The sequence below is a fragment of the Nelumbo lutea genome, chromosome 5 (assembly GCF_056320005.1).
Source record: "Nelumbo lutea isolate HS-2025 chromosome 5, American lotus-T2T, whole genome shotgun sequence".
Taxonomy (NCBI): Eukaryota; Viridiplantae; Streptophyta; class Magnoliopsida; order Proteales; family Nelumbonaceae; genus Nelumbo; species Nelumbo lutea.
The window spans coordinates 82,336,659-82,363,206 of NC_142688.1; the positions used below are offsets into that span (position 1 = coordinate 82,336,659).

The following is a 26,548-nucleotide window of genomic DNA, read 5'->3' on the forward strand; positions in this document are numbered from 1 at the left end:
CCGAAAGTTTCCATTTTGGCTGGAGTGGTAACAATTATGCTAGATGGAGCAAGTTACTTACCTTGGGCACAAATCATAAGGATTTATGCTTGTAGTAGAGGTAAACTGGGGTATCTTTCAGGCAACAAGAAGAAATCGGCAGAGACTAATCGTACATATGAAAAATGGATGTAGGAGAATTACATAGTGATTGGATGGTTAGTCAACTCTATGCAACTTCATATAAGTTAGCATTATCTCTAGATGACTTTTGCTAAGGAAATTTGGGACAGTGTTACAAAAACATATTCTTAGAAATTGAATGTTGCAAGAGCCTATAAGCTGAAGAATGATGTGAACAATTTGAGACAGGGAGAAGAGTATAGCTGTTTACTACTTTATGTTGAAGTCATTGTGGCAGGAGATTGATGTAATGGAGACAGTTGTATGGGAGAACACCAGGGATGTAGAGACATTCAGGAAACTAGTAGAAAGAAATAGGGTGTTTGAGTTTCTCACAAGACTCAACCCCAAGTTTGACATTACAAAGTAGATTATTTTGGCCAGAGATGAAGTAACCCTTGCTCAGGCATATTTTATGGTGAGCAGTGAAGAGAGTAGGCAGCATATACAATTATAGGGACCGCCTCCATAGCATTTTGCACATGCTTCGATAAAGCCAAAGGGGCCGACTAAGAAGAAAGAGGTGATGTGTGAATATTCTAAGAAATTGAAACATACTAAGGACACCTGTTGGAAACTACATCCAGATCTTCTCCCTGAAAGGTTTCAAAACAACAACAACAACAACAACAATTCGAAGAAGAATGGTCAGATTGGGAAGCTTAAGAATGCGAATGTTGCAATTGTACCTAAAGGCAGAAATAAAGACAATGAAGAGAAGTCTGCTATGTAGCAGTTTGCGGTCGTAAAGGCAGAATTTGAAAGGTATGGGAGACTAATTAATCACTTGGAGACTACAGTTGCAACATCTAACTCCTCAAGCAGTAACTCTTCATCTGTGTTTGCTTACTGTATTTGTGCTTTTGCAAATCATACTACTATTTCAGGTAACCGTAAAATCCATTGGATTATTGATTTTGGAGCATCGGACCATATGACTGACATATCTAACCGGTTTTGTTCATATCATCTCTTTTCTAGTAGAGAGAAGATATCCCTTGCTAATGGGTCTCTTGCTCTCATCTCTAGCAAAGGAGATATCAAAGCCTCTGACTCCCTTGTTTTACCCTCTGTTCTTCATGTTTCAAAACATAACACCAATCTTTTATCTATTAGTAACTTAACTAAATCTATGAATCGCAACATAACCTTCTTTCCTACTCATTATGTTTTTTAGGACCTGAAATCTCAGAAGATGATTGGGAGTGGTCATGAGGCGAATGGAATATACTTGTTGGATACACTTAATGGAAGTCTTGGACCACCTCGTGGAGTAGCTTTAGAGTTTATTTCTTCAGTCTGTTGATAGAATCATGAAATGTCATTTATGTTTTGGTCATTTGTCCTTTGCTTTGAGTTGTTTGTTTCTAGAAATGTTTAAGGGAGTCTCTTTGTCTAGTCTTCATTGTGAGTCATGTGAACTTGCAAAACATTGTAGACATTTTTATTCAGTGAGTAATAAAAGATTAATTTCTCTTTTTCATATTGTGCACTCTGATTTATGGGAGCCGTATCATATATCTACGAAGGGGGGTTACAAGTATTTAGATGTGATTTAGACCAATAAAAAATAGTAGAATAATATAGATTATAGCAAAAGAAGTAGAGAAGAAGAAGATGGAAGAATGGAGAAGAAAGGAGAAAGGAGTTCGATAATCTCTTATTTTCCCCACACTAATTTTTTATTAATCTTACTTAAGTTACATAATTTACAAGTCTGCCCTTAAGTGGGGTCCACCTCATCAGCGCACTTAGAAAACATAAACAAGAGTTAAAGGCCCGTAAAGAAAAGGCCCATTACGAACAAATAACAAGAAAGAACTAATAAATAAGACACTAATGGGTTAGGGCCCATTCAGCCAAGTCTATCTACAGTCCCCCTCAAGCTGAGCATAGATATCAATCATGCCTAGCTTGCTTATATAGCGAACTAGATTTCCTATAAGAACACCTTTTGTCAAAACATCAGCCAACTGTTCTTCAGAAGCAACAAATGGTAGACAGACTTCTCTTGAAGCAACTTTCTCTTGTATAAAGTGCCTGTCAACTTCTATGTGCTTAGTTTTGTCATGTTGAACAAGATTATGTGCAATGTTGATAGTGACCTGGTTGTCACAATATAACATCATTGGCTTCTCATAGTCTATACCCAGTTCTTCTAAAAGTGATCTCAACCACAAAACTTCTAAAGCAACACGTGCCATTGCCTTGTACTCTGCTTCAGTTGAGGATCTACCCACTACAGACTGCTTCTTACTATGATACAATGTTCTCTGCTACCATAGCATAATAACCTGAAGTGGACCTCCTATCATCAATACATCCAGCTCAATCAACATCAGTGTATGCTTCCAGCTTCATGTGTCCATGCTTAGCAAACAAGATACCTTTCCCTGGAGTCCCTTTTAGATAGCACCAGTGTTTTAAAAGCCGTGGGAGGCGTACGCCTGGAGGTGTGCCTCCAAGCGGGGCGCTCCCAAAACGTACTGAGGCGTATGCCAGAGGTGTTGACACCTCCGAGACATACGCCTCTTGCGCTTTTTTCATGAGGCGTGCTAGAGGCGTACGCCTTATGTGCCTTGTGCACATCTTATATAAAAAGACAGAAAAAAAGAAAAAAGAAAAAAAAAGAGAAGGAAAGGAAAGGAAAAGAAAAGGAAGGGAAAGAAAAAGAAAGAGAAGAAAAAAGAGAAAATGAAAGAAAAGAAAAGGTAAGGGAAGGGAAGAAAAGATAAGGGGAAAGAAAGTGGTTTTCCCTTTCGGCTAGGGGGCGAAGCCCCCCAGACCCCCCCCCCCCTTTCAACTAATGTTAATGCATCTTTATTCTTCTTAATATAAAAGATTTTTATTAAAAATAAAGTAAAAATGAGATCTCCCCTTACTCTTCATCCTCCTCCTAACCTCCCCTCCTCTTAAGGAGGCTTACACCTCCTTGTGTTCGGGAGGCTTACGCCTCTTGTGTTCTGAACTACGCCTCACACCCCTAGGTAGTGGAACACCTCGCGTCACACCTCCGCATTTTAAAACATTGGAGAGCACAGAACCCTCTCAGCCGCTGCTAAATGTGTATCTCTGGGAGAATGCATGAACTGACTAATTACACTAACTGCATAGGAAATATCTAGTCGATTCATGCAAAGGTATAATAATTTCCTAACCAGTCTTTGGAACACTCCCCTATCAGTCAACAGTTCACCATCAGTAGCTCATAGCTTATGATTTAGGTCTATAGGAGTTACATGTATAGAAATAGAGGCAAGGAAGGAATAGTAGGAAGGGGAAAGAAGGTTGTAGGACATGTGTTTGGAAATGCAATGAGCTGTACATTTCCGTTTGCCTTTGCAAAGAGCAATAGGGAGATCAAGGTCAGGGAAGGTATCCAAAGTGGTAGAAGAGGGCTGACTTGCTACCTCAGTGGTGATAGGAGGTGCAAGAGGCTCATCTGAAGATGTGGAAACAACTTGCATGTCTCTGAGTCTTTGTCTCTGGTACCACTTTTGGATAATAGGATGGGAAGAAAATGTGGGAGGAAGAGCCAATAGAGGACTCGATTAGTGGAGACTCAATAGAAGATTCAATGGGAATTGGAAGAGGGACAGATGGTGACAACGCAAACAACTCCTCTGAATGCTCCCCCTTAGGAAAAGTACCAAAGAAAGGAACAAACTCTGCAAATGTGACATCTTTGGAAACAAAGCGAGTGCCATGAACCGGGTCAAAACAGCAATACCCCTTTTGTGTGGAGACATATCCCAAGAAGACACACTTGTATGGTTTAGGCTCAAACTTATGTCTTTGATGATTGTGAACATCAACATAGCAAGCGCACCCAAATACTCAGAGAGGAAGAGAGAAGAGATCCTCATTTGGAAATAGGAAGGCTAAAGGGAGTTTTAAACTCCAGAACATGGGAAGGCATTTGGTTTATCAAGTATGTAGCTGAAAGGACAACATCGCCCCAAAACTTAACAGGAACATGGGAAGCAAAAAGGAGGCTCCTCGCAACTTCAACCACATGTCGATTCTTCCTTTCCGCTACTCCATTATGTTGTGGAGTGTAGGAACAAGAACTCTGATGAATAACTCCAAAGGTATCAAAGTAGGAGGAAAGACTCTTTTCAAAATATTCCTTTGCATTATCAGATCGAAATATTTTGATCCAAGTGTTAAATTGTGTAAGAATAAGTTCACGAAATTTTTGTACAATATTTGGCACTTCATCCTAGGATTTCATAAGGTAAATCCATGTGTAACGAGAAATTGGTCTATTATTACTCAATGAAATAGATTGTCTACAATGTTTTGCAAGTTCACATGACTCACAATGAAGACTTGATAAGGATATCCCTTAAACATTTTTGGAAACAAATGGCTCAAAGTTGAAAAGGACAAATGACCAAATCTCAAATGACATATCACGACTCTATCAACTGACTTTGATGAAATAGACTCCAAGGTTACTCCACTAGGTGATCCAGGACTTTGAGATTTGGTCATTTGTCTTTTTCAACTTTGAGTCATTTGTTTCCAAAAATGTTTAAGGGAATATCCTTAATGACATATCATGACTCTATCAACTGACTTTGATGAAATAGACTCCAAGATTACTCCACTAGGTGATCCAGGACTTTGATCAGAGACATCCAACAAATATATCCCACTTGCCTCATGGCCACTCCCAAATCGCCCTCTGAGATTTCAGGTCCTGAAAAACACAATAAGTAGGAAAGAAGGTTATGCTGCAATTCATTGATTTTGTTAAGTTACTAACGGATAAAATGTTAGTGAGTTTAGGAACATGAAGGACAGAGGATAATACAAGGGAGTTAGAGGCTTTAATATTCCCCTTGCCAGAGATGGGAGCAAGAGACCCATTGGCAAGAGAAATATTTTCTCTATCGGAGAGGAGTTGGTATGAACAAAAAAAGGTTAGGTATGCTAGTCGTATGGTCTGATGCATCAGAATCCATAATCCAAGGAATTCTACGATTACCTGAGGCTGTAGCATGATTTGCAGAAACACATGAGTAAAAGCGGATGAAGAGGGGTTGCCTGAGGAGGAAGTTGTAACAGTAGTCTCCAAGTGATTAATCAACCTCCCATATCTCTCAAACTCTGCCTTTTCTGCTGCCAACTGCTTCACAACAGATGTTTTTTCACCTTCAGATGCTGTAGCAACATTTGCATTATTGGGCTTTCTAGACTGACCATATTTTTTAAAGTTGTTGTTCCGAAACCTCTTTGGAAGAAGATCTAGATGAAGTTTCCAACAAGTATCCTTAGTACGTTTCGGTTTCTTGCAATATTCACATATCACCTCTTTCTTCTCATTTACCCCCTTTGGTTTTATTCCAACATCTGCAAAATGTTTTGAAGGTGGTGGAGTCTGTAGTTGTACATGTCTCTTGCTCTCTTCACTACTCATCATAGAGTATGCCTGAGCAAGTGTTACTTCATCCTTGGCTAGAACATTCTGCCTCATAATATCAAATTCTGGGTTAAGTCCTATAAGGAATTCGAACACCCTGTTTCTTTCCACAAATTTTCTAAATGTGTCTGCATCTTTGGTGCTTTCCCATACAATTGCTTCCATAACATCAATCTCCTGCCATAGTGACTTCAACATCGAATAGTAGACAGCTACACTCTTCTCCCCCTGTTTCAAAATTTTCACATCATTCTTCAGTTTGTAGGCCCTTGCAACATTCAATTTCTGAGAGTATGTTTTTGTAACACTATCCCAAATCTCCTTAAATGAAGTCATCCAAAGATAGTGTTGACTTATGAGGGGTTGCATAGAATTTACCAACCACCCAATAGTTGTGTAGTTATCCTACATCCATTTTTCATATGTAGGATCAGTCTTTTCCGGTTTCACCTTACTGTCCGTGAGAAACCCTAGTTTACCTCTACTACAAACATGAATTTTTATAGATTGTGGACAAGCTAAGTAATTTGTTCCGTCAAGTTTAATTGTAGTCACCCCTGTCGGAATGGAATCTACGAGACCAACCCCCGACACCGGGATCTGCTTCATCTCACTTCCAGATTGCTCCATCAATCAAACGAAAATAAAAAAAAAACAATGTTTTCATCCTTTATAGACCTAACTGAGGTCAGTCCAATATTTAAAAAACTCAAAACTAGGGTCTCATTGTACTTGGCCTTCGGGGAGAAAGAGAGAAGATGTAGCTGCTCAAACCAGAGCTATCCAAACCACTTCCAACTACAACTGTCCACTTTTGGAGATAAAAAGGAACCATCCAAGCCTTGAGTGCCACACCCAAGCAGTCTCTTTATCCTGTAATTGGAAACTCTATAGTCGGCTAGGGTTTTGGGTAAAAATTCTGAAGTCCCACTTTCTTGGTAATCTACAGTCAGATTCTGACTATCCAAACCTTCTACCAACTAGGCAAATGGGCATCCACCTCATCAGCATACTTAGAAAACATAAACAAGAGTTAAAGGTCCATAAAGAAAAGGCCCATTAAGAACAAATAACAAGAACTAATAAATAAGACACTAATGGGTTAGGGCCCATTCGACCCAGTCTCTTTACATATTTTAACCTTTTCATTGATGATTTCTCTCGCTATACTTGGATTTACCTTATGAGATCCTGGGATGAAGTACCAACTATTGTGTAGAAATTTCATGAACTCATTCTTTCCCATTTTGATACTCGGATCAAGATATTCCACTCTGATAATGCTAAGGAATATTTTGAAAAGAATCTTTCATCCTACTTTGATACTTTTGGGGTAATTCATCAGAGTTTTTGTTCCTACACTCCACAACAGAATGGAGTGGCAAAAAGGAAAAATCGTCATGTGGTTGGGGTAATTCATCTCATGTTCCTATTAATTTCTAATAGCTACATACTTGATAAACCGTATGCTTTCCCATGTTTTGGATTTAAAAACCCCCTTTAGCCTTCTCTTTCCTAATGAGTATCTCCTCTCCCCCCTTGAGTTTTTGGATGCATTTGCTATGTTCATGTTCACAGACACTAGAGACATAAATTTGAGCGAAAAGCACACAATTGTGTCTTCCTAGGATATGCCTCTACATAGAAGGGATATTGTTGTTTTGATCCAGTCCGTGGCACCCGATTTGTTTATAGGAATATCACATTTGCAGAGTCTATCCTTTTCTTTGGCACTTCTCTTGAGGGGAAGCATTCAGAGGAATTGTTTTCTATGTCCCTAGTTGTTCCTCTTCCAGTTCCTCTTGACTCCTCTATTGAGTATACTTTTGTTGGTTCTCCTCCCATTAAGTCTCCTTCACGTGTTCCAGCTCCCCTCCTCCTCATGTTCATCCTTCCACATTCATTTCTCATTCTATTCTCCAAAGGTGGTACCAAAGACAAAGACCCAAGTATGAACAAGTTATTTTCCCTCATTTAGTTGATTCTCTGCCACCTCCCATTACTCTTGAGGTAATAGGTCAGCCCTCCTCTACCCCTTCTGATACCTTCTCAGACCTTGATTTTCCTATTGCCCTTCGCAAAGGCAAACGGAAGTATACAGTTCATTGCATCTCCAAACACCTGACCTATAGCCTTCTTTCTCAACCTATTATTCATTTCTTGCCTCTATTTCTACATATGTAGTCCCTAGGTTTATCCTAGAAGCTTTATCTAAACATGAATGGAGGGATGCTATGATGACTGGACTAGATGCTTTGCATAAGAACAATACCTGGGATATTGTGGACTTGCCTAAGGGGAAGGAACCAATTGGTTGTAAATGTGTGTTCACTATCAAGTATCATTCTAATGGTACTATTAAGAGGTTCAAGACTCGGTTGGCTACTAAAGTTTGAGTTTTTCTATCTTTGACTACTATTTTTGATTGGCCACTTCATCAATTTGATGTTAAAAATACCTTCTTGAATGGATACTTACGTGAAGAAGTTTATGTCTCTACCTCTAGGGGTGTATGGGAAGGAAATGCAAGGTAAGGTGTATAAATTAATGAAGTCTCTTTATGGCCTTAAATGGTCTCCTAGAGCTTGGTTTGAGAGATTCAGGGCTGCCCTTGTTGCCTTTGGTTACACACAAGCTCAGTCTAGTCATATTTTATTTGTTAAGAGGAGAGATTCCTTGGAGACCTTTTTGATTGTTTATGTTGATGACATTGTGGTTACTAGTGATGATACTCAGGAAATGGCTAACCTCAAAAGGTTTTTTAACATTGAATTTGAGATTAAAGACTTGGGTGAACTTAGATATTTCCTAGGCATTGAAGTTGCTCAGTCTAAGGATGGTATTTACATTTCTCAATGCAAGTATGTCCTTGATCTACTTGTAGAAATTGGCAAACTTGGTGCTAAACTAGCTTCCACTCCTATCGATTTGAATCACAAGCTCTCAGCTATTGATGGTGAATTGTTGACTAATAGGGGAGTGTTTCAAAGATTGCTTTGGGAGTTGTTATGGCAAATATTTCCTATGCAGTGAGTATCATTAGATAGTTCATACATCATACATTCCCCCAGAGATACACATTTAGTAACTGTAGAGAGGCTTTTGTATTACCTGAAAGGTACTCTAGGGAAGGGTGTCTTGTTTGCCAAGCATGGACACATGACGTTGGAAGCATACACTGATGCTGACTAGGCTAGATGTATTGATGATAGGAGATCCACCTCAAGATACTGTGTTATGGTGGTAGGGAACATTGTTTCATGGAAAAGTAAGAAGCAGTCTATAGTGGCTAGATCCTCAGCTGAGGCAGAGTACAAGGCAATGGCACATGGAGTTTTAGAACTATTATGGCTTAGATCACTTTTGGGAGAATTGGGTATTGATTTGTGAAAAGCCAATGATGCTATGTTGCGATAACCATGCAGCTATCAACATTGTACATATCCGGTCCACCATGATAGGACTAAGCACATAGAGGTTGATAGACATTTTATACGGGAGAGAGTTGCTTCAGTGGAGGTCTGCTTGTCATTTATTGCTTTTGAAGAACAACTGGTTGATGTTTTGACCAAAGGTGTTCTAAAAGGGAAGTTGATAGATTATATAAGTTGGTAATGATTGATATCTATGCTTAGATTGAGGGGGAGTGTAAAGAGATTGGGCCAAATGGGCCCAAGTGATTTATATTTTGTTATTATTGTTTCTTACTTGTGCTTGGTTGATAATGGGCCTACTAATCCTTTTTTGTTTCTTTTAAGTATCATTCTGAGCTGGCCGCCCACTTAAGGAAGAATTATAACTATCTATTATTAAGTGGGATTAATAAATGTTTAGAGAGTAAGGAGAGAAGACATTGAACTTTTTTCTCCTTCCCCCTTCTTCCCCATCTTCTTCTTTTCTTTTCTTGCTGTTCCTCTTCTATCTTCTCCTGTTTTCCTTGCTGAAAACTGAGATTATTTGCAAGTTTATTGGACTGAATCACATCTCTATATAACAATAACTGAAATTCTTGTACTAATGTGACATCTAGTCAGACACTATATGTACCTGATTTGAAAGCAGATCCTGCATGAACTTTTTGTACATTATAGCATAGGCAGTTCTAGAAGAAAAATATGTAAATGGTTTTGCCTAGAAATTCATACTATTAAATGTGAGCAAGAATTAGCTGAACACAATGGCTATTCAGTGGGCTGTGGAATCAATGATAATGTTCCATGCCAGTAATAAAATACCTGGGACTTGCACCTTTCACAGTGGGGCCCATGAATTTATTACTGGCATGGAACATTATCATTGGTTCCACAGCCCGCTGAATAGCTATCACGTTCTACTAATCCGAATTCATTAAATGTTAGGACAAAAAGTATGGAACTTTGGTGGTTTACAAGGTAATGGTGAGCTCAGTAACATGTTATCCATGAGTGCATAGAAAGTCACAGGTGGCATTTAAATAGGATTGTGCTTGTTTCTTTGTAGATATTAGCAATAGTTAGTATCAACAATATTTTATTAAATAAGAGTTTTAAATGTTAAATTATGGATTCTAAACTATGTTTTATTAATTTATGAATAATTAAAAAATATTTTATGAAGGAAAATAAGAAGGAAGGAATCATCTATATTCTATAATGATAAAGTCAAATGTAAAACAGGTTTAAATGTTGAGATGGTTATATAAATGTATGGAGGATATTTGGGTATTTCTTTTGTATTGGATTTGTAGGGTATTATTCATGTTATTGTATTTTTGTATTGGCAGTTATGTCATTCATGCTATTTTCTCATAATGAATAAAATATTGGAAAAGAGGGTTGTGGTACATATATGCCCAACCCTTCCCTTTTCTCTATTTGTTGTTTTTTTTTCTTCACTCTCAAACCCTAAACAAATAGTCTAATTATCCTTAAGTAATCAACTTGGTATTAGAGCAACATCCAATTGAACTGAAGTTCTATTGTTGGATGGCATATTGATGTTGTCCATACAGATTGGTTGTGTCAACCATTGTACCTGGTGCCCACCCAAGGTATGACACATTATACTAGGTGATAGTGTGTGATTTACAAAGTTTTTTTTTTATCATTTTTCTATGAAAGTCTCATATGCAACAAATGAAGATTAGTACTTTTTCAATAATTTTTCTAAGAAATGGCAGGAAATCATTTTGGCAATTAGACAGCCCTAAATCTCAATTGGAGTGGATTTTTTTTTTTTTTTTTTAATGAGGATTGGTTTGTTTATCCCCTAGCATATTTTTCTACAATCCAGAATTGGTTTGGTATTTTTTGGAGTGGCAGAAAATTTTCTGTGACATTTTCTTCCTAACTTATTTATCATCCAACTGGTTTTTTTCCTCTTTTGGACTCTCTTTGCACCAGCCTCCCAGGCTTGGTTGGATGTATGGTGGTGGTGTTTTCCATCTGGTGAGGGTAAAACTGAATTTGTTTATGGCATTGGTGGGTTTTCCACTTTTTTTCTCTTTCTGTACAAGTATTTTGGAGGTATTCTATATTTTGGTTGTTTATGGAAATTGTTTCTATTGATCGGCTGATTAGTTGATTTCCTGGACTTGGTTTGGCAGACCCTGTGATTATTTTTTTATCAGTTTCAGTGACTGTAATCAGTAAATATCCTTTACCGTGCTTGGAGCTGTGTGTTCTAAAGTTGTCTTCCTAGGATGTTTCTAGAAGTGTCAACACTATCATCAACATTGGAGAATACTCAGGTTCTGTTTATTGGTTGTGAAGCATGATGAAACAATTATCTTGAGTGGTCTTAGTTGGTTAAGATGTTTTTTGATAGTAAAAATGTAAAATTGAAATTTAATTAAAAGAAAAAAATATATTACAAGAAAATGACCAGAAGTCACACAAGAAAGAAAGAAAAAAGCACCACTTTACCACCAACAAATCAACTCCAAACCGTTTAAATGCAATGTACTTGGTTGAGCACTTATGACTACTTGATAGTTTTCTAAAGTTTGTCTTAAGTATCTGATATTTGCATAGGTTTTGTATTTTATAATGTTCCTGTGGACTTCCACAATTCCCACCTGTTAGAATGCTCGAGTTAGGGATATTTTGGTCATTCTTGTGTATCTTATTGAAAGTGAAATGTCTATTGTATCTGAGTTTAAGTTATGTGTCCCATCTTTTATGAGGGACAAAATTGTCTTTCTTGTAACTCAAGTTTTTCATGAATAAAAGTCAAGTGGGTTGGCTAGGAGAGTAACTTTTGAACATCCTCTCTTCTAGTCTGGCCGAATACACTTCTCCTCTCCTTCTTCTTTCTCTTTTCTTTCTTCTTTATTCTTCTCTACTTTGACCTAGAAACAACTAGGGTTTATTCACATGGTATCAGAGCATTAAGGTCTGGTGTTCGTTTTCTTGCTGCTGTCTTCTTCCTGGGTTCGCCGCCAGCTTCACAGTAGGTTTCATCATCCTACAACTGATCCGATTGAAGACTCGATAAAGGGCTGAAAAGGAGTTGTCGTTTTGAGGGCCTGGAGGTGAGAATGCCTATGGCCGGTGCTGTGGTGGTCGTTGAAGTGGTATACTAGACCCTCTATTTAGTGTACGGAGAGGGCTGGTCGTATATAGGTATGGACACTGCTGTCGTGTGTTCAGAAATGGACTGTGAATGCTGATTTTTTTTTTTTTGTGTGCTTCGAAAGTTGGTTGTTGTGGTGCTGGTGAAACTAATACACATATCAGTCATGTCTTTTTTTTTGTGTTTTCTTGCTCACATGTGTGTCGAAAGAAGAGTGGTAGACTGCTGATGTCCACGACAACAATGGTGTGATGTTGATTGTGTTGTGGTGGCTGACATATCTATGTTTTTAACTGCTTAAAAGTGAACCCCTAGACCTTGTGTGTAATCAGTTCTGCAGTATGCAGAACAAGTGTTCGATGAAATGATTGAGTAATTTCAGTAGTGGTGTGTTGGTGGTAAATGGTTTTGCAGTGTGTAGTCCAAGTGTTTGATGTGTTGACTGATTGATTTCAGCTTTAGAGTGTAGTGTGTAATGTGCAGTTGAAGAAAGTGGGTTGGTGGTATTGTAAGTGAGATAAGTCTTGTGCCAAGTGTGAGATTGTGGTGTATATTCAAAGGAGACATAATTGAGATGGCTTCAACTGTAGTTGGGAATGACAACAAAACAGGCATCATGCTCTCTTCAGATTATCTAAGTGTTCAAATGACATCCATAAAGTTGAACGGTGAGAACTATGTACCATGGGCAAAATCTATGGAGGTGTTCTTGAAGGCCAAGAGGAAAGTAAAACATGTGAGGGAGAAACCTTCCTCTGATTCTCCTGGGTTCAGTGATTGGGAACAAGATGATGCACAGATAATGACATGGCTTCGGAACAGCATGGAACCAAAGATTAGTGTGAACTTCATGTTCCTAGATACAGCCAAAGAGATCTGGGATCATGCTAAAAAGTTGTACTCCGGACAAGACAACACAACTAGGGTATATTAGTTATACCAAGAGTACTTCAATTTGAAGCAAGGAAGTCAAAGCTTAGAAGAGTATTATGCAAGTTTGAGAAACATCCGCAATGAGCTAAATGTGTATCACCCTCTAACATCAAATGTCCAGATCCAACAACAGCAACGTGAACAACTTGATGCGATTAGGTTTCTTGTGGGCTTGAAGGTTGAGTATGAGCCTGTCAGAGCACTGATATTGGGGGGATCAGTTCTTACCCGTCTTAAGAGGACATCATTGAGCCAGTGGAACATTCTTCCTTCTCTGATAGATCTGGTTTGATAGTGATTAAAGGGAGTAGTCGTGGAAGTAGAAGTGGTGGTGGCAACAGTGGTCCTCCAAGCAACCGTGGTTGAACATGTTTAACCGGGCCAGTGGCCGAACTGGAGGCCGTGAGTCAGGGGGAGGCCGTGGAAAAGGAAGGGGTAATGCTCAGAGAAAATGTACACATTGTGGCTTAGAGGGGCACACAGTTAATTTCTGCTATGATTTGCATGGTCCACCCAACACTTGGGCTAACCATGTTACATCTAAGAGTAGTAGCACAATTACTGACAGCCAGCAAACTGCACCAACCCCCTCCACACCCACTTGTGCTTCTGGGCAGGAAATGGTGAGTGTATCATGGGCAAAATATGAGCAGTTCCTTCAAACATCTCAGCAGAACAGAGCTACACTTGCCCATTCAGGTGTGACTTGTTTAGTTTTCAAAGCCTCATCCTGGATCATTGATTCTGGCGCCTCGGACCATATGTCTGGGACTCCTGATGTATTTTCTTCCTTTTCTCGCACCTCCACATCTCAGACAGTTACACTTGCTAATGGTTCTACATCTCTTATTTGTGGTGTTGGTGGTGTTGATATCTCTTCATTGTCTTTAGCATTTGTTTTATATGTTCCTAAGTTCCTTTTTAACCTTATGTCTGTTAGTAGATTAATCAAGTCCGTTAATCGTTCTGTAACATTCTATCCTTCTTCTTGTGTGTTTCAGGATCTCAAGACGGGGACGAAGATTGGTGAAGGGCATGAAGTTGGTGGTTTGTATTACCTTGATGGTGGTGGCCCTCCAGTGGCTTTTCAGTCGTCTCTTACTCCTCTCCAATGGCACTGTAGACTTGGTCATCCCTCTCTCAAGGCTTTGAAGCTGCTAGTTCCTTCCTTGAGTCATCTTTCATCATTAGATTGTGAGTCATGTTAATTAGGAAAACATCATCGAGTCTCATTTAGTCCAAGAACTGATAGTCGTGTCTCAAGTCCTTTTGCTTTAGTTCATTCTGATGTATGGGGTCCAGTTAAAGTGGTGCCATACAATGGGTTTAAGTATTTTGTAATCTTTGTTGATGGCTTTTCAAGGATGACATGGATCTATCTTATGAAAGACCGTAGTGAATTATTCTCTATTTTTCAGAAATTTCATGCTGAAATACACACTTAGTTTGGTGTTCATATGAAAATACTTTGCTTTGAATAGTGCCAAAGAATACATCTCCTCATCATTTCAGTAATACCTAGAACATCATGGAATAATTCATCAAACTTCTTGTGCCTACACCCCGCAACAAAACGGTGTAGCTGAACGGAAAAATAGACATCTTCTTGAAACTGCTCGGTCCTTGATGATCAATATGCATGTCCCAAAGCACTTTTGGAGTGATGCTGTTCTTACATCTTGTTTTTTAATAAATCGGATGCCCATGTCAATCCTTGGAAGTCAATCCTTGGAAGTCAATCCCCTTTCTCCGTGTTGTTTTCCACTTTGTCTCCCTTTCCTCTCACCCCAAGAGTCTTTGGCTGTGTTTGTTTTGTTCAGCACTTGGGGCCTGGAGTAGACAAGTTAGATGCTCGGGCTACGAAGTGTATTTTTCTTGACTACTCAAGGACTCAGAAAGGGTACAAGTGTTATAACCTTAAGTTTCATAAATTGTTTGTGTGCCCTGATGTCACCTTCTTTGAGTCAGTTCCTTTTTTCTCCAATGACGGGGTCTCTTCTTCTCCCTCTGTGGTTCCTCTTCCTGTTCCGGTTGTGGACCCCCTTCCCGTAGCTCCCACTCCTATTGCAGATGCACATCATATGCTAGTTACTACAGAGAGGTCGCCAATTACTCAAGTGTATACTCATAGAAGTGCTTCGGCTCCTCCACTTCAGCACCCGCCGACAGATCCTGTTACTGCTCTTTCTCCCTCAGATCTTCATCTCCCTATTGCTTTGCGGAAAGGTAAACGTACTTGTACTTCTCATCCCATTTCAGACTATGTTTCCACTGCTCACCTTTCTGCTTCTCATTGCAAGTTTATATCATTACTCTCATCGGTTCCCACTCCCAAGACTGTACAGGAAGCCCTTGCCTCTCCAGGGTGGCGGCAAGCCATGGAAGAAGAACTCTCTGCTCTACAACATAATCATACGTGGGAACTCACCACCCTTCCTCCTGGTAAGCACAATGTTGGGTGTAAATGGGTCTATACAGTGAAGCATCTTCCTGATGGCAGTGTGGAACCATTGAAGGCACGGTTAGTGGCCAAGGGCTATTCTTAGTTATATGGTGTGGACTATATGGAGACATTCTCTCCTGTGGCTAAAATTGGTTCAGTTCGGGTGTTGATCTCATTGGCTACTATGTATGATTGGCCTCTCCTACAACTTGACATAAAAAATGCCTTTCTATATGGTGATCTTGTTGAGGAGGTGTATATGGAGCAACCACCAAGGTTTGTTGCTCAGGGGGAGGCTAGTAAGGTGTGTAGGCTCAAAAAGGCAATCTATGGACTGAAACAATCTCCTCGTACATGGTTCGGCAGGTTCAGTGAAGTGGTGAAAGCCTTTGGGATGAAACTGTGTCAGGTTGATCATTCCGTGTTTAGCCATAACTCAAAAGATGGAAAAATCTTGCTAGTCGTGTATGTGGATGATATTGTCATAACTAGAAGTGACAACAATGGAATTGACAGGCTGAAGAAATTTTTACAGGACCACTTCAATACGAAAGATCTGGGGAAGCTAAAGTATTTCTTAGGAATAGAAGTTGCGAGGTCAAAACAGGGGATCAACCTATATCAGAGGAAATATGTTCTTGATCTACTTGAAGAAACAGGGTTGCTAGGTGCTAAACCAGTAGAGACTCCTATGGAACTCAATGCCAAGTTAAGTGTGGATGCAAGTGAAGAGTTTGATGATCTTGGAAGATACAGAAAGGTTGGTGGGAAAGTTGAACTACCTGACCATTACCCGACCAGATATATCATTTGCTGTGAGTGTGGTGAGTCAGTTTATGCAACATCCCCGGGTTCCTCACTGGGAAGCTGTTATGAGAATTGTTAGGTACCTAAAGGGTGCTCCAGGTTGTGGTTTGTTTTACCAAAAAGGAGGACCTCTTGAGATAGTAGGGTACACAGGTGCTGATTGGGCTGGCTCTATATCAGACAGGAGGTCAACCACAGGGTATTGTACCTTCCTGGGTGGCAATCTTGTAACTTGGAAGAGCAAGAAGCAAATAGTGGTGGCAAGAAGTAGTGCGGAAGCAGAGTACAGGGCTATGGCCCATACCATATGTGAACTAGTATGGCTGAAGAACCTACTACAGGAGATGGGTTTCTCAATTGACAAACCCTTGAAACTATACTGTGATAACCAAGCCGCTGTTCATATCTCATCCAATCCCGTCTTCCATGAAAGAACTAAACATATTGAGGTGGATTGTCACTTTGTGAGAGAGAAAGTGATAAGTGGGGTAATAACTACATCTCATGTGAGCTCAGGAAATCAGTGGGCAGATATCTTCACAAAAGGATTGTCTCGGGGAAGAATAGGTTACATTTGTAACAAGCTGGGACTATATGATATATACTCTCCAGCTTGAGGGGGAGTGTTAGAATGCTCGAGTCGGGTATTTTGGTCATTCTGGTGTATCTTATTGAAAGTGAAATGTCTATTGTATCTGAGTTTGTGTCCCATCTTCTATGAGGGACAAAATTGTCTTTCTTGTAACTCAAGTTTTTCATGAATAAAAGTCAAGTGGGTCGGCTAGGAGAGTGACTTTTGAACATCCTCTCCTAGTCTGGCCGAATACTCTTCTCCTCTCCTTCTTCTTTCTCTTTTCTTTCTTCTTTATTCTTCTCTACTTTGACCTAAAAACAACTAGGGTTTATTCACACCACCAATTAACTCTACCCCCATGGGTTCCTTTCCATGCTTATTCCAATGTTTTAAATTTTCTATTATCTCTATTATCCTGCTTTTCATTTCTTCTTATTTCATTTCATTGATATGGCTGCAAATTTTTCTGTGTATATTTATTAAGTGTTGGAGCATCATCATGTTATTTTACTAGTAATTCTAACTTAAGATTTATAAATTATTTTCAAGCAGATGTCGATATTCTTATCTTAATAGGGTACCTGGAATTTTTATTTTATTTTGTTTTATTTATTTCGATCAGAAATAAAGAAAGGAACTCATTCATTAATAAATGAAAAGAGTTACAACAAGAGGTTGTGGATACAAAAGAAAAGAAAGACGCTACAATCTTGTAGAGGAGATGGGCCGAATGGCCCATAGACGGTCACTTCATGTTATGTTATGTTTCTCTCTGTTATGGGCCTTATTCTGGGCCCATACGCTGTAGTGTTCTGTTTTTGTATTTTTCTGCCCACTCAAGGGCCTCTCTGTAATTTATCAAAGATTAACTTAATAAAAGAGTATTAGAGTGTTAGAGGGAGGTTAAGTTCGAACTCCTCATCCTCTAACTCTCCTTGCCGCAGTTCTCTCTCTCTCTCTCTTCTTCTCTAATTTTCTCTAATCTTCTCTTAGTTTTTCAACTAATCTCAACCCACCACCCTTTTTACAATTGATCCTGAAATTTCTCTATCTTTTGAATTTATTTTGAAAACCTTATCATTTGGGCAATCTTAAAATGTGGACCAGATTTTTGGTCTTCTTTAATGCTTTTTGTTTTCTATGATAGGTAAATAATGCAGACAGAGGGTTCAGTATTCTCAATGATGGACCTCTGGATATGCGGATGAACTTTCAGGTGACAACTCCTGTCCTGTAACTGTATTTTTCTTCTTTCTCAAAATATTAACAAATGGTGGAGAAGCATCTCTAAAATATCTACAACTATGACATTATATAGTTTTTGAAGTTTTCTAGAAATATGTTAGTGCTGTTGACATTTAATACATTTTTTATCAGCAAAGAAAGAAATTCATTAATTAATTAAAACATAGTACAACTGTTGGAACATTCCACCAGTCTTAGATACAATAGATTACAGTTTTGCCTAAAGTAGATCTATCAACTCCTTGTTTTGCTAATACAGCTGTCATCCCTTATGCAGATTCTTCTCACCTAGATGAATGAAGAATTAAACCTCTTTGCTAGGAGGTCATTTCCCTGGAAGCATGTCTTCCAAGGTGCCAAAGTGACTTGCTTGGTCCAGGAAATGACTAGTTGTGAATCTCTTTCTCAACTTCCAAGTCTCTAACACCCAGCCGTTTTGCTAGTCTCAAGACTTGTAAGTTGTAACAGGGCCATTATTTCAGCCTTAAATAAGTTGGTAACGGATCCGGATCCCGTCCACTCGCCTTGATCTGATCCAAAACCACACCTGCCAGAAGATCCAAAAAAGATCCTTTGTCTCTCTTCCAAACTATTTAAATTTTGAAAAGATGCTGACCTCATCTCGAGCTAGACCAGACCGCCTTTTTACCCTGATTGTCTGATCTGAGGTCCATCCTACAGCTCTGAAGCTTTCTTCCTTTTCCTTCCCCTGACCAGCTTCCACCCATCTTCTTCCTCATCTCCGGTGCCGGTCTGTGCACCAAGCACTTCCAGAGTGGCCAGGAACTCCTCTGACAACTAACCGTCAGCTCCGGTTCTTTTCTGACTGCCTTTGAGGTCTTCCTCAATGGAAAACCCGACCAAAGCTTGTTGTATTGTTCTTTGCTTAACCTGCACTGCTTCGGCAAAATCGGCTGGAACAGACATCCTTTCCGGCTTTATCTCTGGCCAGATGGTGATCACATTGACTGTCAGAGGGGGTGGGGGGAACACCAAACCAATGTGCCTTGATACGAAAGAACTCAACACTGCCCTTGTCAGCATCTGCATTCTCTGCTTCTAGAAAATCTCTGCAAAGGTCCTCTATTCCTCTGGCAAGTTTGTTACTCCAGAGGTGTAAAGGTAGCCCATATACTCTTACCCACACAGAACCAGGGTCCTTAGGGGATTTCCTGGTTCCAGTCAAATCCGTCCAAGGTTCTAGGTGCAGTAGAACTTCTTTGAAACGCAGAGAGCCAGAGTTTACCACTCTTCTGGCGTCTTCCGAAGAAGGGAGAAAAAAGAGCCAGAAGTCGTTGTCAAGCCTTCTCACCTCCATCCTTTTTGAACATCCCCATGTTTTTGAAGCCCACTGACGTACTTCCTCCACCCTTAAATCTTTTTGGTCAAAACATCCGACTAGGCATGCTTAAAAAATATTCTTCCGCCTTTCTACACCTCTAGCTTTGACCTCCAGGAAAAGGTGTCAATGATTAGCTTTGGTACACACCTTCCCTTCTGATAGCCAGGTCACCTGGGAACCATTCTGTCAGCAGAAAAAGGGTTCCTCTTCTCATCATCCAACCAGTCCCCTCTCTTCTCTTGCAAGAAACCTTTTTGGTCTCTGTTTGTAGAACCTAGACCATGTCTTTTGCTGCCGAAAGGGGCCAATACGTCTTAGTTATTGGGCCCAAGACACATTTTAAGTTATTAGCCAGCTAGGACTACTAACAGAGGGCATAAGTCAACCACTATTCCATATTGTAATTGCTCGTCACAATTATATGCATTTTGATTCTTAAGCAAACTTTATCTTCTTAGGATATTTGTTGATAAATGCTAAAATTGATTATTAAAATTTATACTAATAAATATTAATACAAATTATATTGATTTTCTGAAAGCTAAGGTATGTACATATAGATTTTAGTTCTCTCATTTTTTAACAGTTAAATTGTGTCCTGATATCTCAGACTTTATATAAACCATTAAAAGCATGACTTTTTATGTGTAAATAACTTATTAAAAGTCATATTAAACTTATATTTGTTGTTATTAATGTATATTTTTTTAAGATTTATTTGAATTTGCTAGTGTATCCACGCATATCTTGATTTTTCATTTGTATCTATACGTATCCAAAGTGTATCTCAATATGTCCCTTAAAATTGCTTTTCCGATACACCTTGCATTTCCAATACTTTGAACCTTGGATTCTCATAAATCCCCCTCAAAAATATCTATTTACACTCTTTGGCAGAAAGACATTTTCCCCCCTTTTTAGTGTTGTGGCTTCCTCAAATCATGAGCCTATCCTTCTTTTAAGCGTTTGAGATTAATTATCTCACACCTAAAATAAGGCAATCTAAGGAGATCTATAAAAGTCCATTTTAACTTGATTTAGATTCAAAAGTAACTTAATTTGGGAAGGTTTAGAAACATTTTTCTGCTCCTAGATTGAACTATTTAGGATTTAGGACCAATCCTAGACAGGGAAATAGATGAAAAGAACTCCTGAGTAACACTTACAAGACGGGAAATCTAAAACTCAAATTCTGCACTCCAATTGACAGGCTGGACTCCTGAGCAAAACCTCCTATCCAATCAACAAGTGCTTGAAAGACAAGAAATAATCTCAAGCAAGCAACATTGGAAAGCAATAAGAAGCAGGTTTATATCACATGGGAGCAGTAGTTGAAATGAAAAGCATTTTAAGGGACCTGACTCACAAGTTTCAGATATGTTGATGAGCAAGAAGCAAGTTTTTCATATGTTCGCAAAGAGAAGCTAAGGAATTCCTGCCCAAACCTGGCAGCGAGAATTTTCCCAACTCTACAGCTAGATTTTGCAGTGGAGATGGAAGGAGAGAAAGGGGGAGGGGGGGGGTGTTAACATGCTTTAGTTTAAGGAATGCACATTTTAAAAATGTGAAGAATAACTAAGGACAAAAGTGTCTTTTGTCCAATTTAAAGGCCCAACCTAACGGAAAGTGAATATACGAAACATTAGTGGTACTTTAAGTAGGTTTTTAAACCTTAGGGGTACTTTAAGTAATTGTAGATAGTTCAGGGGTACTTTAAGTAATTAACCCCATCTATTTACACTCTTCGACAGAAAGACATTTTTCCCATTTTCTCCCCTTTTAATATTGTAGCTTCCTCAAATCATGAGCCTATCCTTCTTTTAATCACACAAGATTCATTGTCTCATTCCTAAAGTAAGACAATCTAAGGAGATCTATAAAAATCCATTTTAATTTGATTGAGATTCAAAAGTAACTTAATTTGGGAAGGTTTAGGAACCTTTTTCTGATCCTATGTTGAATTAATTGGGGTTTAGGACCGATCCTAGGTGGCTTGAAGTGAAGCAAAAGCAGAAACACCTTTCCTAAATCTGCAATTCACAGATTAGAAAACAGGGCCCATGTGCTGTATGGCTGCACAAGTTGATATATGGCAGTCTTTACAAACTTACAGCTGTAGGGCTCATCAAGATCATATGAAAACATGAATTTACTGATGTGGAACTTTCTTCTAGTGTTTTTCCTGTTCAATCCCTCCAGATCCTCTGCTCAGTTGACTGGCTCTTTCTGCTTGATTTTGTATCCCTCAAATCCAAGTTAGCAAACCCTCAAAGACTCCTAATCAGCCAGGGGTCAAAATGGGTTATCTACATTGATGCAAATTAATGTTCAAGTCCAGTAGTTTTAAGAGAGAACTTCCATCTTTTTGTCAATCCCAAGGTGAAAGGTTCCAATATAGAGGGGATTTGCTCAGGTTCTATGGCCCTAGATGCATACCCTGGGCCTTTCCATTCTTTGAACTCCTTCACATGCTATTAATGTATTGTAATATGCCTGAAACTTTGACTAGCCAACTGTATGTTCATGTAGTTTCCACAGATTTTTCCACTATTTAACTGATTGGAACAGATTCATAACAGGGAAGTTTGAAAGCAGAAGACATCTTGAATTCTTGGCCAGAGGCTGAAGTTGGACGGATTTTGCGGGATTATGGTGAAGAGAGCAACTGGCATTGTCTTCAGACGAAGATTGTGAATGCTCGTTTATGTGGTGGATTGCATTCCACTGGTGAATTGGTAGATCTTGTTCGGAGTATGACACCAAAGTCGGCAGGTAAGTTTTATCACCTTATTGTTAATTGGCAAGTAGTTTTTGTTTAATAGATTCTTAGTTGGACTATTTAAGTGGAAAAATCCTTTTGCCGATACAGCACTTGAATCTCTGCAATTCTATTTCTAGTGGTTGTCAATCTAGAGGATTTCATTCATTCTTTATTCAACAGATTAGACCCAATCTTTTCAAAACTGGACCAAACCTCTTACCACTGATCAACAATTATTTGTGCTTTTATGGATATATAAATCTTTATCCACCTTCAACCCCAACTTTTATTACTATCTACTAAAAAAATTAAAAACCTAAGGAAACCTATTTTTATTACCCTTGAAGCTTCTAATTTGTACCAATTATGACTCTGAAATGGATTATTAATTCATTGGATTTAGGTCACCAAGAACTCAGGTCTAAAGTCTAAATAAAAAATGTAAAAATAGGCAAGGTGAACTAATATCAACTCAATCAGAATCTCCATTTGAATATTGTATGCTCTACGAAATGTAATATCAAACCACTAATGGAAATCATATTTTTGGAACCAGAAATTTGAGAACATGTTTCTGGTTTCAGTTTTGAAAATAAGGAAAACACTGCATAGCCAAATATGTGTTTTTGTTTTAAGAAAATATTTTTTTGAAGGTTAAATTATTTAAACTTCCCCTGCATTTTCTGACAATTGCTTTAACCTCCCCTGAACTTTGACCTTTGCAAGAACCTCTCTCCACCTCCACATTTAGGGTAAACCATGCTTACCGATCCCTTCTGCTAATTGAGTAGATAACAAAATACCTCCACTCTTATTCTTGTTTCCTTCCTCTTCTCTGTTGCTGGCAGCTGAAACAGTCACTGCCCCTTCCCTTTCTTTTCCCATTTATTCAGTTGACAACCACAACAGCATTGCAAGAGAGGAAAGTCCTGTCCAAGTTGAGGTGATAGAGGCCTCTTATGAAGGGGAAGATGAGCATGACGATATTTTGTCAATGAAGAGGGATTCCTCTGATTTTGATCTCCAAGATCAGGTAGCTAACAAAGAGGATACAAAGCAATCAATAAACAAAGAGATGACATCTCTTCCCATTCAATGGGTAATGAGAGTAGTAATCAATCTGAGAGCGAATCGTATAAGATGTCAAAGTGGTACCGAGATGATTGAAAGAAGACATGTTAGTGATTTAGGGATTGCAAAGGCAAAGTTCTGGGAATTGCCAAAGCTTAAGTGCTCATGCTCCAATTTGAAACAAGCAACATCCTTAGGAGGATGACTAATCAATTATCCTCATTAAGGACACATTCTTTTGAAAATTTAAATCATTTAATTGGGGTTCCAAGTTTTCAAAATCTTCTCACTTTCTAATCATAATCTCTCTTTCTCTCTCTTGATTGCTAAGTGGGTTTTCTAGGCAAAGAAAAAGAAGAATCAGGTTGAGAAGAGACAGAGCATATAGGCATGGTAGTTGTGGTGTATCTATTTGCTTCTTTTCTTAATTATACTTGGTTTAGTTGCTACTTCCTAGGCAGAGCCAAGGGGCAGCAAAACATGTATACCTACTTGAAGATTTACAGGGAGCCCATCTAGCCACTAGTCTGTATTACTTCTTTTCTTTCACCTCCAACAACTCATAAAGAAGCCAGACAAGAGGAAAAATATTTGAGTTTCCATGTGAAGAAGCAACAACAGCTCTCTTAGTCTAAATCTATACCAAGATAAAGATAAAGAGCTCTCCTATCTATTTTTTGAAATTTGAAATTTGAATGTATTTGTCTCCTCCTTTTCTATCTTGAGTTGATTACAGTAAAGGGGTTTCTATTTATTTTATATTATATTTATTTTCTCCACTATGATCATCATCATCCAACCCTTGTCCCAATTCCCAACTATATGGAGTTGGTTACATGAATCTTGTTTTGCCATTCCATTCTGTTTGAAGCCATATCTATTGTTAAACTATTGCCACTTGAATCTTTTTTTTTCCTACTACTTGCAGTAAACCACTTCTTATAGGTGTTGTTGATGGTCTTCTATTTATGTAACCAAACTATCTAAGTCTACTTTTGTTTTCCACTCATCCATCTTAGCATACACATTTATGACACTCATTTTTTTGACTGCCTAAGTTATGAATTATTGAACCAAGGCACTAGAAAAGGTCACATTGAGCTATCTCTTGGTCTTCAATCCTAAGTTACCATGATTTGCACTGTTATTTTTAATAAATTTATATATCATATATTCCGTTTTAGTCCAACTTATTTTAAAACCTCTTGTTTATAAGGCATTTGTCCATAAGCTTAACTTTGCATTTAATCCTTAATTAGTTTCATCGATTAAAACTATGTCATTTGTAAACAACATGCACCAAGGGACCTCCATTTTAATATGTTTAATCAATTCATCTATGATTAGTTCAAATAAATAAGGGCCAAGTGCTGAGTCTAGGTGAATACCCATCGTAATTGTAAAATCTAATGTCTCTCCTATAGGTGTTCTAACATTAGTTGTTGCTCCTCATACATATCCTTTAATTATTTCTACATACCTATTTGGAACCCTTTCCCTTCCAAGAGCCACTATATTCCATTATATTTTCCCTCTAGGAACTCTATCACAAGCTTTCTCTAGATCAATGAACACCATATGAAGATCTCTCTTTTCTGCTATGAACTTTTCTATAATTGTCTCAAAAGTAAGACAAATTCCATGGCTGATCTCCCTGGCATAAACCTAAACTGGTTCTCTAATATATTTGTTTCATGTTGTACTCTTTGCTCAACTATGCTTTCATTCATTAGGCATCTTCTTTTCTTTCATTAATTAAACCTACTTCTCTCATACCTTCCCACATTTTTATTGAAATCCCATCCAATCCTAATGTCTTTCCTTTTTTTTTCTTTTCTTATTTAACACTTCCTTCACTTCGCTAGTTTCAATTTTACGAAGGTGCATGTTATTTTTAACATTATTAGTATTATTACTCTCTCCTCCATCAGCGCCCTCTACATGTTCATTTAATAATTTTTCAAAACAGCCTTTCCATCTTTGCTTGATTTGTTCATCTTTTATGAAGACTCTTAGATCTTCCTCTTTAATGCACATAACATGGTTTAAATTTTTCTTTTCTTTCTCCTATCTTTACTAGACTTTAAATTTCTTTTACTCCCTCCTTAGTGCCTAATTTATGATAAGGCTCATCATATGCCCTAATTTATATTTTTCCTAGTTATTTTCCATCTTTGTAATAGGCTTGTTTTAATTTGATTATATTTTGAATCTCTTTATTCCACCACCGAGTTTTTTAGCATTTTTCCATTGTCCTTTAGATTCCCCTAAGACATCCTTTGTTACTTTCTTTATGTAGTTTTCCATTTTAAGCCATATATAATTGGTCTTTCCATCAAAATTCCATTTTCCTTTTACTTTCAACCTATCTCCAAATTGAGCTGATTTTCCTCCTTTTAGGTTTTCTCACCTAATTCTTGGACACTTATTTTCTACCCTTTTTCTCCTTCATTTCCTGATATGCACATCCACCACCACTAATCTATGTTGTTTGGTTAAGCTTTCCCTTAAAATAATTTTGCAATCCTTACACATCATTTATTTTGTTTCCTTAGTAAAAAAAAATTCTATTTGACTTATGTTTGATCTACTTTTAAAAGTTATTATGTGTTCATTCTTCTTTTTGAAAAATGTGTTTAGAATTGTCATATCGTAAGCTATTGCAAATTCTAAGATTGTATCTCCTATTTCATTCCTCTCTTCAAACTAAAATATTCCATTCACCATATTATATCCTACACTTTTTCCCCACATGCCAATTTAAGTTCCCTCCTATAAAAATCTTTCTTAATTAGGAATTTCTTAGCATAGTTGTCAAGGCGACACCTAGGTAACAAGGCGCCTTGGAGGCTCGCCTTGCCCAGTCGCCTAGCAGTTTTGTGCACTGGGTTATAAAATACTTTTATATTTTTAATGTTTTGACATTATAATTATAAAATAAACATTATTAAACTAGAATATTCATTTTGTGTTTATATACTAATTTCTTTTTATTATTTTCTTATTTTGTTAGGGTTTAATCAATGCAACATTGCTAACTGTTGTATTGAACCCATGGTTCAAAGTATCGATACACCTCTGTGTATTGGTAGAGGTGTATCGGTACTTATAATGATACTTCCCCTATTTTTTTATTTCTTTGGTTTTCAATTTCATTTTTAAATATATTATTTAAAAAAAGGGTCCCCGAAAACACCTGTAAACAGGTATCGGGACCCCAAAGGTACAAT

General features: G+C 38.1%; 1 protein-coding gene across 2 annotated transcripts in view; it reads left to right on the top strand.

Moving 5' to 3' along the window:
- The window catches only part of LOC148853108 (mraW methylase family protein), a 53,613-nt gene that overhangs the window by 21,533 nt on the left and 5,532 nt on the right, over positions 1-26,548 (top strand). For both annotated transcript variants that reach the window (XM_088944183.1, XM_088944184.1), the window contains 2 exons: positions 18,047-18,115; positions 22,066-22,258. In XM_088944183.1, coding sequence (XP_088800309.1) covers positions 18,047-18,115; positions 22,066-22,258 — 262 coding nt within the window. The remainder of the gene's footprint in view (positions 1-18,046; positions 18,116-22,065; positions 22,259-26,548) is intronic.